This window comes from Marmota flaviventris, chromosome 10, assembly GCF_047511675.1.
Source record: "Marmota flaviventris isolate mMarFla1 chromosome 10, mMarFla1.hap1, whole genome shotgun sequence".
Lineage (NCBI taxonomy): Eukaryota > Metazoa > Chordata > Mammalia > Rodentia > Sciuridae > Marmota > Marmota flaviventris.
Window position 1 is genome coordinate 104,233,923 of NC_092507.1, and position 14,580 is coordinate 104,248,502.

Below are 14,580 nucleotides of genomic sequence, written 5' to 3' on the forward strand. Positions count from 1 at the left end.
TGAAAAACAAAACCAAAAAAAAAAACAACAAAACAAAACCCTAAAGAATGAACAGTGTTTGTTTATTGTTGTTGAGTTTGGGTACTGGGGCTTGAACTCAGGGGCACTCGATCACCAAGCTGCATCCTGAGCCCTATTTTGTATTTTATTTAGAGACAGGGTCTCACTGAGTTGTTTAGCATCTCACTTTTTTTTACTGAGGCTGGCTTTGAACTGTCAATCCTCCTGTCTCAGCCTCCTAAGCTGCTGGGATTACAGGCGTGGGCCACTGAGCCCAGCCATGTCATTAATGCTTGTTCTGCTTGATATTGGGTTAGCAGTTTCATAAACTCTTCACTTTCATTAAAGTTCTGAAAATTCTTACTCAGTTCAATAGTACGGTCTTAAGAAATCTATACTTGTTAGGGTTTTCCATGAATTTCCTTAAATGATGTTAAACCTAAATCTTGAAGTTACCTTTGTTGTAGATCTGAGAGAAGATGGAACACTTCAGTAACGTAGTTGCTTACCGGGTGTGGCAGTACATGTGCATATAAACCCAGCAATTTGGGAAGCTGAGGCAGGAGGATCACAAATTCAAGGTTAGCCTCAGCAACTTGCAAGGCCCTAAGCAGCTTAGCAAGACCCTGTCGCAAAATAAAAAGAGCTGGGGATGTGACTCAGTGATTAAGCAGCCCTGGGTTCAATTCCTAGTACCAAACCAAACTAAAAAAACCCACCTTAATAAACAGGATCACAGATCACTATGATGGTTATGAAACGATACCAAAGTGAAGAAAGATTTCACTGCAAACACAGGAAAGTTACATAGTTTTTAAAAAAAGAACTTAGCTTTTTTAATATTGAGAAGACTAAGTTCTTTTAACAAAAGACCTCATACAAGACATTTTGTTCTTCATAATATACAGAATCCAGGATGGGGCTGTTGCTTGGTGGTATGGGGCTTGCCCAGCATGTATGTGGCCCTGGATGTGGTCTCCAGCACTGGGAGGGGAGACTGGTGCACAAATAGACACTACAACAGAATCCCACAGAATCCCTTAGCAGATAACTTAAAAGGTAAAGGAACCATTTCAGAGCCTTTTATCAATGCTCCGAGGAAACCGTTTCTATAAAAGGGAAGGCCAAATTCTAGTTTTGTTCTAGTTTTGATATTAAGAATAAATTTAAGCTGGGCTTGGGAGGCTGAGGCAGGAGGATGTGAGTTCCAAAGCCAGCCTCAGCAAAAGCAAGGCACTAAGCTACTCAGTGAGACCCTGTCTCTAAATAAAATACAAAATAGGGCTGGGGATGTGGCTCAGTGGTTGAGTGCCTCTGAGTTCGATCCCCAGTACAAAAAAAAAAAAAAAAAGAATACTTTTAGAAACCTCATTCCTCAAGGTGGTGGTTTCTCACTCTGTGCCCACCACTGGTTCCCGGGGCATGCAGAGGGGTTGCTGTCTCTGCTGTGTCTCACCCATGTGCTCCTGTGGCTGCTGCCACCACTTTCCCTGGGGTCTAGGGAAGTAATGGAAGGACCTTGCAACCTGTTATCAAGAGAGCATATGAGCTGACCATTATTAGCTGTGGCTTGTCTCTCCAAAGCCACGAAGCTGACCATCCAAAGCTGACAATCCCAGAAGGCCCTTCTGCCACGAGATCTGCAGAGGGATAGTCACATGAAAGTCCTCCTGGCAGAGAGGCAGGAGTGGGTCAAGCGTGAGTGAAGAAGACTCAGAGCTCACAGAGGACCAGGGTGCAGCTGCCCAGCTGCAGGCATCTCACCAACCCTCTGCTGAGGATGGGAGGGCCAGGTTCGTCTTCCCCTTTACAGAGAAGCTCTTCCGTGAAATCCAGGGGTCTCTGTCCGGGATCCAGACACACTATAATTTTTACTTTAGCAAAAGAACGAGCCAACAGGAAGCAAAACCCCCAAAGATGATAAAACAATTATTATACAGAAGCAGGCAACTGAATTGGAGGATTTGAGGAGGCATGCAGAATTTCTTGTGGTTGAGAATGAAAGATTAAGGAGGGAAAATGAACCACTAAAAATTGGAAAGGCCAGACTTCTAATAGGTCCAATAGAGAAGGAGCTGGACATTGATGCTAATTTTTTTTTTTTTTTTTTTTTTAAGAGACAGGGTCTCATTGTGTTCTCCAGACTGGCCTCAAACCCCTGGCCTCAAATGATCCTCCTGCCTCAGCCTCCCAAGTAGCTGGGGTTACAGGCACACACCACAGTGCCCTACATACTGATTTTGTTGAAAAGTCAGAGTTATGGAGCTTGCTGCCACAATTTAGAAACTGCCGCAACCTCTTCAGCCCGGCAGAAGTTTGCAGCAAATGCCAGGGAAGACCAGAACATTCCAGTATCCAATATTTCTGCTCTTTTCTCAACACCTGGAACTCCCCCTTTAAGGAGCCATCTGAGGAGATTCTAAGAGGACTTACCAATAATTAAAATGAAAAGCCCGGGGGAGGTCAGAAAAAGAAATAATACCATAATACAGCTAATCCAGGAAAAAAAGAAAAACCACATAAAAGTGTAAACCCAGAAATGCTTCATCATCTGGCTTACTGCAGGAGAAAAGGCATTGCCAGGAGGTTTGGGAAACAGTTGCCATAAATTATGTCAAATATCTGATTCACTGACTCTACCCAATGATTCCTAGTGGCAGAAACTAAACTCTGGGAGATTTGCTTTCTCCTGATAAAAACCAAATGTCTACCTGAAATAAATAATAATTATTTTTCTTAAATTCAGGGTTAAAATGCATAAAAGTACATTTCTTGTAAGCAGTCTAAAATGTCATAAGCAATAATGCAAGACCTAAATAATATGGTGGCTGAATATGGGACATGGTACATGCCTGTAATCCCAGCCACTCGGGAGGCTGAGGCAGGAGAAAGTTGTGGCTAGCCTGGGCCTAGACCCTGTCTCAAAATTAAAAAGTAAATAAAAAGCCCTGTGTTGAATCTCCAGTACAAAAACCAAACAAACAAAACAACAACAACAACAGAAAATATGTTTAAAAATTTTTGTTCAAGCTGGGCATGGTGGCGTACGCCCAGCGGCTCAAGAGACCAAGGCAGGAGGATTTGTGAGTTCAAAGCCAGCCCCAGCAATGGCGAGGCACTGAGCAACTCAGTGAGACCCTGTCTCTAAATAAAATATAAAATAAGGGCTGGGGATGTGACTCAGCGATCAAGTGCTTCCGAGTTCAATCCCTGGTACCCCACCTCCATTTTTTTTCCACTCAAATTTAGTTGATTTGACCACACCAGATTCTCTTTTGCTCACTTTCTCTCCAACTTTTAAATTTTTTTGCAGTGCTAAGGATGGAACCCTGAGTCTTTTGCATACTAGCTATATCCCCAGCGCTCTTCCCAACTTTTTATATCTATTCAGCTTTTGCCCTGTATTATCCTTTTTCATTCTAAAACAATATGTCATTATACTTCAAGACAAAAATTAATTTTTCTTTTAACAATCAACAAAAACCTACATCTTTAGCTGGGTGCTGTGGTACATGCCTATGTAATCCCAGCAGCTCGGGAGGTTGAGGCAGGAAGATTTTTGAGTTCAAAGCCAGCCTAAGCAACTTACTGAGGCCCTAAGCATCTCAGTGAGACTCTGTCTCTAAATAAAATGCAAAAAAAAGGGGACTGGGGATGTGGCTTAGTGGTTGAGAGCCCCTGGGTTCAATCCCCAGTACCAAAAAAATCCCCACAAAAGACTATATCATAACTTTATTCACAAAGAAATGCATCTTATTTTTTGGTATATTTTGCATATGGAGTTGTTTCCTTTTTAAAAATTTTTTTTAGTTGTAGGTGGACATAATACTTTTGTTTTATTTATTTATTTTTATATGGTGCTGAGGATCGAACCCAGTGCTTCACACGTGCTAGGCAAGTGCTCCACCACTGAGCTACAACCCCAGCCCTTTTTATAGTAATTTTATCTTTCATTTTTAGTATGAATTAATTGCCACATACTAACATCTGTATATTTACCCATTTTATAATTTCTAGATGCATGCATTTCCTCATAATACCATTTTCTTATGTGACGCAGAACATGTTTACTAACAGATCCTTAGTTCTTCCATAATAATAAACCAGAAGGAGATAAGTTTGATTTTATGTTCAGTAATTAATGTTTTGGCATTTTATCTTATTTGGAAATCTTCTAGGCATTTAATGAATATCTATTATTCATTTTTATCTTAGCCTAGCTTTTAGATTGCAAATTACCAAAAAAAAAATTTTTTTGACACCATTTTAAGTATACATATATACACACACGTATATTTATAGCACATAAATATTATTGAAAGTTTTACTTAAAAATTGTATTACATTTACGTTCACCTAATTCACTAGTTTTAAAGAATTTTTATATTAGGGATTGAACCCACAGCTTCATGCATGCTAGGCAAACACTCTACCACCAAGCTACACCTAGCCCTTTTTTCAAGTTGCTGAGATTGTTCTGGAATTTGTAATCCTCCTGCTTTAGCCTCCCACGTCACTGGGATGGCAGGTGTGTGCCAGCACACCGGCTCTGCTTATTTTTTTAAATCTAAATTGTATTTCTGACAAAAATGAGACAAGTTAAAGCTACCTGCTCACTTGGCCATAGCTTTTTAAAACTAATACTTGTGAAAAAAAGTAAGATTTTTTTTTTATCAGTTTCCAAACACTCCCCTGCTCTCAATTTTAGACACAAAGTCCAAGGTTCCTAATGAAGATCCTGAAACTTTAAGTTTACTAATTTAGTTAGATAGGAGCTTTCTAATTTAGCTTCTGCTTTTAAGCAGATTATGGAGTTCAGGGTAGAGCCCATGGACAAACAGGACTGACAAAGCATTTTTCTAAATGGATTACTCTGAGCCCAAGAATCTGACTAGGGCAGAAAACTAGTTAAAGAAAACCTTGTTGATCTGAGGGCTTAACTTTATCAACACTTTATCTAGTTTTCTTTTCTTCTCCTCACCCCCCCCCCCCCACCTTTTAGATACTGGGAATTGAACCCAGGGGTCTCTATCTCTGAGCTTACATTCCCAGCCCTTTTTATTTTTGAGACAGGGTAAAAGTTGCCCAATATGGCCTCAGACTTATGATCCTCCTATCTCAGCCTCCAGAGTAGGTGATTATAGACATGTGACATCATGTCTGGATTTTTTTTTTCCTTTTCTTTTTTGAGACAAAGTCTTAACTATGTTCCAGGCTGACCTTGAGTTCCTAGGCTTACATGGTCCTGCAGAGCTCTAGGATTACAGGCACATACCACCAGGCGGGCTATATATAGTTTTCTTTTGAGGCTCAGGATTGGATGGTGACAAAGCAGATTCAACTTAAAAAATAAATAAATAAATTACCCACCTAAACTTTTCATTTGCTCTTTTTGGAGGAGTCTTTCAGAGAGGCAATGTTTCGAGTGTTCTTCATATGAAAAATGAGTGTCCTGTTGTCTAATTTGGGAGCCCTTATTTTCAAATATGCCTGTTTTGTTTTTTTTTTCCTTTAGGCAAGTTGGACAAAAGTTGTGGGTCAACTAGGAGCCTACTGCTTGCAATGAACATCTGAAGCTGGGCCAGTGTCGTGGGACTAAGTCCTTAACTTGTGGGATCTGATGCTTTGCAGGATGGAGCATGTCAGGATGGAGCTCCATGACAGGACTCCCAAAGATTATCTTTGAAAAGGAAAGGGAATTCAGAGAATTCAAGAAATGCTTAGTGTGGGGAAGTAAAAGCAGATATTTGGTCACAGAAGTGTTCTATGTTGAGTGTAAGCATGTAGAAAAATAGCCAGTTCTTCCTCTACACCAGCCCTCGGGGCCTTGTGCCTCTGAGGTTTGGCCTGTGGACTTTAGGGCCCTGATCACAATGTATTGCAAACATTTTATTTTATTGCCCACAGCAGATTAAAAGCTTCTTAAGAGACCAGGCTAGCCTGGGGCCTGGTGAATAATTCGTGATTAACACGTGATTATCAGTCACTTCTCCTGTGGTCCTCCCTGAGCTCTCCCTGGCCACTTTTCTCAAGGAGAAAAACCTCCTGCATAAGCTTCCCCAGATCCTAAAATCAAAAGGTATCTCTCACTTCGTATGCTGTTTCTTCTCAAGAAGCTCAATCTGGTAGGAATTTTTTTAAAAAAGGAAGCCGGGCACAGTGGCACACACCTGTAATCCCAGCGGCTTGGGAGGCTGAGGCAGGAGGAATGCGAGTTCAAAGCCAGCCTCAGCAACTGCGAAGCAAGCTACACAGTGAGACCCTGTCTCTATTAACTACAAAATAGGGCTGGGGATGTGGCTCAGTGGTTGAGTGCCCGGGAGTTCAATCCCTGGTACCAAAAATAAAAATTTTAAAAAATTAACAGTTAAAATTAAAAGTTAACAATAACAATGCACTGCACTGCTAAGAAAGGACAAATAGGAGTTGGTGCAGAGGAGAAAGGAGGCATTTCCAGGAATGGGTCAGCAGGTCTGAAGGCAGGCAGTTTGTGCGACAAGGGCTTGCACTTAGGAACTAAGAAATCCAGTTGAGATGGAGAGCAGTGTATGGGTGGAATACTGGCAAGAGAAAAAACTGTAGAGGCAGTGGGCAGCGGGGTACACACCTGTAATGGCGGCAACTCTGGAGGCCGAGACAGGATTGCAAACTGGAGGCCAGTCTCAGGAGTTTAGCAAGACCCTGTCTCAAAATAAAAACTTAAAATAAAAGTGCTGGGAATGCAGCAGACAGGAGCTGATCAGGGAGGGACCAGTTTGGGTCAGGCCAAGGAATTTAGACTTGTTTGGACTTTATCCTCAAATTATAGGATTTTAAGACGAGAAATGACATGATATTTGAATTTTAATACTTTTATCTTTATTGGTTTGTTTAAAGTAAAAAAAGTTGTTTATCTTTTGCTTTTTTTTTTTAAGTAACAATACTGAGAGAATTGGCCCTTTTAGAAAACTCATTTAGGCAACAGTGTTGAGACTGGATTAGAAGTAGAGAGTGAGAACAAAGCCAGGGAGGCTTCTATAAATCAAGCCAACAGAAGAGGAGCGATGGGAAGGAGAAACAGTAAATCTGCAGGACTTGGCAACTGATAAGGGGCAGGGAGTGGCTGGTGTAGAGATAGATACTGTGGGGTGGGGGCTCTTAACTCTGCAGGCCGGCTTCCTCATTTCTTAGCCTTTGAGAAAACAAGATAGTACTTGAAATTTGGAAGGAAAAAGGTTATCTAAAGTCTCTGTAGCTCCTTTTTCTAAAAAGCATATACAAATAAAGCCTGAGCAAAACCACACAGGCCCTTTTTTTTGACGTTAAGGTGATTTTAAGATTAAAAAGAAATGAGAAGAAAGGAAAAAGATAAATCACAAAGACTACAACAATCACAAACCTTCTCTAAATAATTATGCCTATACAGATTGTCAGCACACCAGGTGACTTTTAATCCATCCCCATCCAGTTCCCCTCCTGGCCCTCTTAATGGCTTCTAGCCACTTCCTCTTGGGATGTGGCCAGTCTAAGCTCAGGAAATTCAGTTTTAATTCTGGAATCAGTAAAGCATATTAGAAAAGGAAATCCCCAAGTGTAAAAAGAATCACATTATGAATTTCAAAGCCAAGGGAAAGGATCATAAATTAAGATTGTGAATTTGCTGGGAACCATTTTACTCATTTTGATGCAGGGCTCCTGCGATTTGGCTTGGCCACTACTCACCCTTTAGGATCACCCAGGATTTGGCCTCTTCCATTCTTGTGTTTCCAGAGCTTCCACCCTGAACAGCCTTCAGCTTTGGCAGAGTTGCTTTTCTGACCACAGGGGAGGTGCTGGGCCAGGATGAAGGCCCACCTAAAGGGCCAGTATTTTGAGTTACACCTACCTCCCAGGGATTTTGCTTGAGATATATTTGAAAAGCCTTTGTAAATAGATGAGCTAGGGCATTATCAGCTGCTCTTTATTTATTCATTGCTGTTCTGGTTGATGACTTAACTGACTTGCTACACTGTGTAGCAGAATATTCGTAGATTTGATTTTTAAAACCACATGTGCTGCGCAGTATGTTGTGTACCTTCAGACTTAATCGCTGCAGTAATTGTCATATTTAGCAAAGATCCAGAAATTAACTTGCTCAAAGTCACACTTTTTGATCCTTTTACACTCTCCTAAGATTGGGTTAGGTTTGCTAACCCTCCACATCAGTTTCCAGTCTTCCCCAATGGGCTAGCAGCCCACAGTCGGTCTAGGAATGGTATTTGTATTTTTGCTTCTTGAGAAAAAACAGCATGCATAGTGAAAGATGCCTTTTGGTTTTAGGATCCAGGGAAGCTTCTGCAAGAGGTGTTGAAGATGCTCCCAAAATTTGGATGAATTAATGTAAACTTACCCTACATCTATTGTTTATATCTATTATGTTGCTTTCTATTTTCCCCATTAGAATGGAAGATTTAAAAAAAAAAAAGAAAAGATAACTGGCAGGAGGTAGTTGAGTAAGAGCTGTATGCACAAGCAGATTCCACCTTGTTTTTCTTTTTGGTGCTGGTGTTTGAATCCAGGGCCTCACTCATTGCTAAGCATGTCACCACTGAGCTATACCCACCCCTAACCTCACAATCTTTTTGTGACATCAGTGTATTGTTTTCTGAAGCTGAGCTCAGAAAGAGAATGCCCCAGAACAACCACAACCCTCTGGGGTGGCGGAATGCTGAACCTCTGGCTTCCTGAGTTCAACATTTACTTGCAGCTGATGCTCAGAAGAGGAACCGCAGGAATGTTGTCTCCAAGACACCTGCCTGCAGGAAGGAGCCCTGGCAGCTGGCCCAGGGCAGAGGGACTCCACAGCTTAGGTCCAGTTGCCAAAGAGCTGGAGTTCCATGTCTCACTCACCCCACTTTCACCAGAGTACAACCCTTGAAAAAGCTGAAAAAAATTACTTGCTTATAATCATCATTAGCTTCATTTTTATTAGGAGACAACTGTCTCTTGCCAGAAGTCTTCAGATCAAATCCCTTGGTTTTTTTCAGCACTGGTCTAGCAAACATGTTTATATCACAAGGACATTGTAACTATCATTTAAATACTTACTGACACCCCCTTAAAGGTGAACTCCAGGTACTTGATACATATTACAAAACTGCTTTCACAAAATGTCATACAAGCCGGGCACAGTGACACATGCCAGTAATCCCAGTGGCTCAGGAGGCTGAGACAGAAGGATTGAGTTCAAAACCAGCCTTAGCAACAGAAAGGCGCTCAGCAACTCAGTATAGGGCTGGGGATATGGGTCAGTGGTTGAGGGCCCCCAAGTTCACTCCCCAGTACCCCTCTCCAAAGAAAAAGTTATACAAATTTACTCAGCCACCAAGCAATAATTTGTCATTTAAACCAAGTCAGTGATGTAGTAGGGAAAAATAAAAATCTCTTCAATTTTACAATTTGCTTTTAAGGATATTGCTAGGGACAAAAAACTTTAACCAGAATTAGTTACTGATTATATTTCCTCATTTATACAATCAACACAATTGTGGAGGGAGTGTGCTATTATAGTAGAAAAGAGGAAGGACTTTAGGATGCATCTCACAGCAAAGAGCCAGACATACAAGCACAAACCACAAATGATTTCCCATCCATTTACATACAAAAGAAAAACAGGAAAACTAAAAGGAGGGATGAGATCAAAAAGGAGAATTTGATCACTTAGCTAACATTCTAAAGAGTCACCGCAAAACCATTCTTTCCAAGTAAGAATCAGCTTTGGAATTGTAAGAGTACAATGTTTTCCCAAGCACTTAAGATTTTTAAAAATAGGGCTGAGGTTATAGTTCAGTTGGTAGAGCGTTCGCCTCACTTGTGTGAGGAGGTACTGGGTTTGAGCCTCAGCACCACATAAAAATAAAATAAAGATATTGTGTTCATTAAATATTTTTTTAAAAATATTTTAAAAGAAATTTTTAAATAGGTGTTTACATTTATCAAGCACTTGCTATTAACATAGCTGTCACTTGTCAGCTGATCTTTTTGACAAACCTAGGGGTGGGTACTAATTATTAACATTTTAAATAGGAAATACCCTGATGCTTAGGGAGGCCAAGTTACTTGGTTGAAGTGACGTAGCCTCCATTCAAACCCAAGCAGCTTACCTTTCGCCCAAGCAGGAGGCTGTGACTCCTTTTCCTAGCTATTGCTACCCTCCAGGCAGGTTAACACAAAGCAAATGGATGATGCCCGTCAGTTTTGGAGAAAGATATTCTATCCTCACCCATCCTATTACTTCTACCTGCTCACATGTGAATGAATTTGCCACTACAGTCCAGACTTAATTAGAAAAGGGTGACTGACTCTAAGATCCTAATGCTAGAACACATTTCAGGAGTGATATACTTGAACCTCACCCCACCCCCATCAACACCAGCCCAGATGCTTCTAAACTCTGAAGCAACTTGGCCTGATCACATTGGAGCAAGCCAGGCAAGTTTGGGATGTCACTTCTCATCAAGTACTGAAAGAGTGTTCATTGTTACACAAACTATCATTAACTTCTTTCTTCATGTCTTCTAGGCAAATGCCTGACTTGTTTGTTAAAGCAAGTCGTGTTGCAAAAGTGGAAATTTACTGTTAATCTTTCCTTACCTTTCCAAACAAAAGTGTGTGGTAGGAGGGAGGGGCCACACTTGCACTGATGAATGAATTTATCATGCTGAGAACCATCTGCTAGGGAAGGTAAAACCCAGACACAGGTTTTTCACACAAACATGTAACCAATTCCCAATTTATCAATTAAAATTCAATACAATAAAATGTGAGCTCATATAAAAATACCAAATGGTTAACAATTTTTCCTTTTTAAAATATAACTTTAATATTGACATGTACAACTATGATATAGACATAAACTACTAAATTCAGACAACTTAATAAACCCAGAGGATTATTCATTGTGACTAACTCAAGGATAAAAAGAGCCCAAATTTTCCAGTTTGTTTTACCATCATCCTTTCCTGAGTACTTTTTGTATAAAACTGTGCTAAGGTGATCTAAACTTTATTAAGAGACTTGCATGTAACCATGATAAATGGTCTGGTTTATGCTAGCATGATCTCCTATAATTGTCAAATTTCTAAGTAACTTTCCTGCTCCTTGTTTCAGAGTGTACTCTTGGTCCCTGTCTCAGGCCTTTTAGATACTGCATCTACCTAGGAGGGTGGGGGGCAGTGAAAAGGAAAAGGTAGGAGGAGTCCTACGCACACATCTCTTTACCCACAGCAGCCACTAAAACCATTGAACTGAAATAAAAATTCATATGAAGTCGATCTTCAAATAAAGTAAGGGACAACAGAAAAGATCAGAAAGCTGGATGTTTCCAGGATTGACTTACAACAGAGAGATGATCAGCCAGTTGTTAACCAGGACCCTTAATCCTTAACTAGGAAGAAAAGACATGGAGCAGACCCGTGTTGAGTTTTCAACTTGGCTGTCACCAAAACTGATCTTGTATAAAACCCCTGGGTCAGGGTTTTAGCTCAGTGGTAGAGCACATGCTTAGCAGATGCAAGGCCCTAGGTTCAATTCCCAGCACCAGAAAACAAATCCTTAAAACCTACCTCTTTAGTGCAAAAAAATAAATAAGGGCTGGACAGGTGATAACAAGTATAGTTCCAGCTTTGAGACAGTTAGTAACTTTTGCTTTTGATTACAACAAATTCAGAACCCTTCGTTCTAGAGTAGTGATAAATCTACACAATATTCTCACTCCTGTAACAGGATTTAACTACTGAACATGAGCAACTTAACATATGGGATGGGGAGCAGGGATAATCCTCTAAAGGCTTGCTTTATTATTTTTTCCCATTTCTATTACTTACAATTCCTCAATAGTTGTCTTCATTTTTATAGAAGGGAAAAGAGGTACACAGAGGTTAAACATGGGTTTAGTGTCCAAACAGGCTCAGTCTGCCAATACTCTCAGCAGGCTTCTTCCCTCAAATTCCTTCCTCTCTGCCATAACACTCATACAAAGGGAGTTTCTCATTGTGTCCTTAACGCTAACTGCTCTGGATGCTCTCAATTTAGGAAAGGAGGTTTCAAATTCCCCTCCTGCTTGTCTTAAAGCAAAGAGGAAAGGTGAAAAATCAACACAAAATAAGCTATATACACAAAATTAAGGCACATAAACTGGGTGGTTTAATATTAGCAAAGGCCAAACTGAAACTTGATAATGAAAATGAAGACACAGCAATATTTTCTTCAACAAAATAAACATTTGGAGGAAGAAATATTTTCTAAAAATAAATGTTTTATTTGCAAAAGCCAGTCTCTTATACAAGGTTTTGAATCTATACTTTCACTTATCAATTACAGTGGTATTTTAAATGCATTGAATAATTCACTGAATATATTTGTCTTTCTGCCTTAATTTAGAAGATATTAGGTTAAAAAATAAAAAAATATTTAGTTCCAATCTGTCCACCTCCCCTCCTACCCTTATACCAGAACCATTCTCCACATTTCAGGTAAGTAAAAAGGGTCACAAAACTTGAGTTTCATGTGGAGATAAGAATGTGCCCATTAATTCTAAGCATGTCATAATTTTCTTCTTAAGCCCACTCAGAAAAAGAGGATTTACTGAAACTAAGCATACTTTACAACTTCCCTCCCCATCTTTATAGGTTTGCCTAGGTCCAAATTTTTCTGGCCCCCTTGAATTTGCAAACACTGAAAAAAATGTAAAACAAAACATGACATACAAACATTTATCTATACTGAATAACACAGCCCTAACTAGAAGCAAATATAAACTGAATCACCAAAAATCAAAGGGGAAAAATTCCAGGAGACTGTAGGGGGACAGCTCAGTGGTAGGGCATATGCTTAGCATTCTTGAAAGCCCTGGGGTTCAATCCCCAGGACCACCTAGACAAAAACAAGAAAGCAGCAACCAACAACACAACAAAGCCAACAGACACAAAGATTCCAATAGTCTCATAGTATAACTGAGGTTTTAGAAAAACCAAAGGTGAATATAGCTGATGCTTAAACTATCTGTCTATATTTAATTACATGTGTTGCATTTACTTAGGAGCCATGACTATAAAGTTTTCTAGACTTTAATACTTTTAAAGTGAGAAAAATAATACCCAGTGACTTCAAAAAAGACAATGATCTATAACCACTCAAAATGTTTTTGAATAGGGGAGAACAGTAATTTAGTGAAAAACACCAACAAACAAAAGGAACAACAACAACAACAAAAAACCCCACTTAGTTTCTAATAAGAATCCTGGAAAAGGTACCCGAGAGATGTTGACAAATACTACGTGGCTAGGACTGTCAAGATGTTTCTCAAGTTTTATGCTTTAAATTTTCTAAACATATAGCTAACAGGCACAAACATATGCCAGGCAACTACTGATGCTAGAAAAATATTTTAGTCAGCATTTTATAAAACCTCCAACTTCGAACCAACATTTCTGTTCATAAGTGTTCCAATAACAATGTCTGACAATACATTACAAATAACAATGAAGCAAAATTAAGTTTCAGAGTTGCCTCAAACAAGTTAGTTGTTATTTTCTTTTAATGTGACACTTAAAATAGATGAATTCAGCAGAATGGTTTAAAAAGTTAAGGCTCTCTAAAGAGTTCTAAAGACTAAAACTTAAGGCACATGTTATAATCTTTTTGACACTATTAAAAGCTAAGATTAAAATAAAACAAGACAAAAAAACACTACTTCTTTCCACACACTTTGCCAACCACTCCCTCCCCACAGCATATGATATTTTCAATTCAGGCTATTGGTAAGGAGTGAAACAAAAACTCCATCATGAACACTGGTATGTTTTCCACACAAATGTTCACTGTCTGTATTGAGCACCACTGATAGACTACAGGCCAGTAGAGTATTTTCAGAAGTCCTGGGTCACCAACTGCTCCACTTACGCTCCAGCCTCTTTGGTTCAGACTGGACTCTCTTCCTCTTTGGGGTCTCCTGTGTGTTTTGGCTTTGGAGATTCTGCTGCTTTAGTAACTTCTTTTGGATTATCACCAACATCCATTCTGGTCTCCTCCTCTTTACTTTCCTTTTTCTGCTTCTCATCTGATTTCTGTTCTTTTGCCAAAAGTCGATAATTGATTCCCATGCCAATGAAGAGATAGATACCAGCAAAAATTAGGATCACACCACATGACCAGTATGTGTATTTGTAGTCTCCATACAAGTCATTGAGACGACCTAGAGAGATAAAAAAGAAAGAAAGCAATGAGGGTAAAAACAAAGTATTAAGGATCCTGTCAGAAAAAAAAGATGTTGATCCAATCTTCTACAAGCCCACAAATGACAAATCAGCATAAAAAGGAATTTCTAAAAATTATCTATTTAGAGTCGCCTTGTATATTGTTATTTTTGGCAACTTGAAAAATCATCAATTCTCAGGCAAATTTGAGTTAGCAAAGACCTGGAGATCAATCTGCAATCAAACCCTTCAATACATAATGGAAAAAGTGTTGCTCAGAAGAGGTCTGGGACTCTTGTCTGAGGACACAAAGCTATTCCAGTTACAAGAGGCCAATGCTCTTTCTCTAGCAGAACTTCCCAAAGAG

At 39.7% G+C, this 14,580-nt stretch overlaps 1 protein-coding gene and 1 pseudogene across 1 annotated transcript in view; one reads left to right on the top strand and one right to left on the bottom strand.

Moving 5' to 3' along the window:
- Positions 1-430: 430 nt before the first annotated feature.
- LOC114096697 (nuclear receptor-binding factor 2-like) lies at positions 431-2,443 on the top strand (annotated as a pseudogene).
- Positions 2,444-12,254: 9,811 nt separating this feature from the next.
- The window catches only part of Slc16a1 (solute carrier family 16 member 1), a 33,027-nt gene continuing 30,701 nt past the window's right edge, over positions 12,255-14,580 (bottom strand). The window contains exon 5 of the mRNA XM_027940332.2: positions 12,255-14,212. Coding sequence (XP_027796133.1) covers positions 13,938-14,212 — 275 coding nt within the window. The 3' untranslated portion in view covers positions 12,255-13,937. The remainder of the gene's footprint in view (positions 14,213-14,580) is intronic.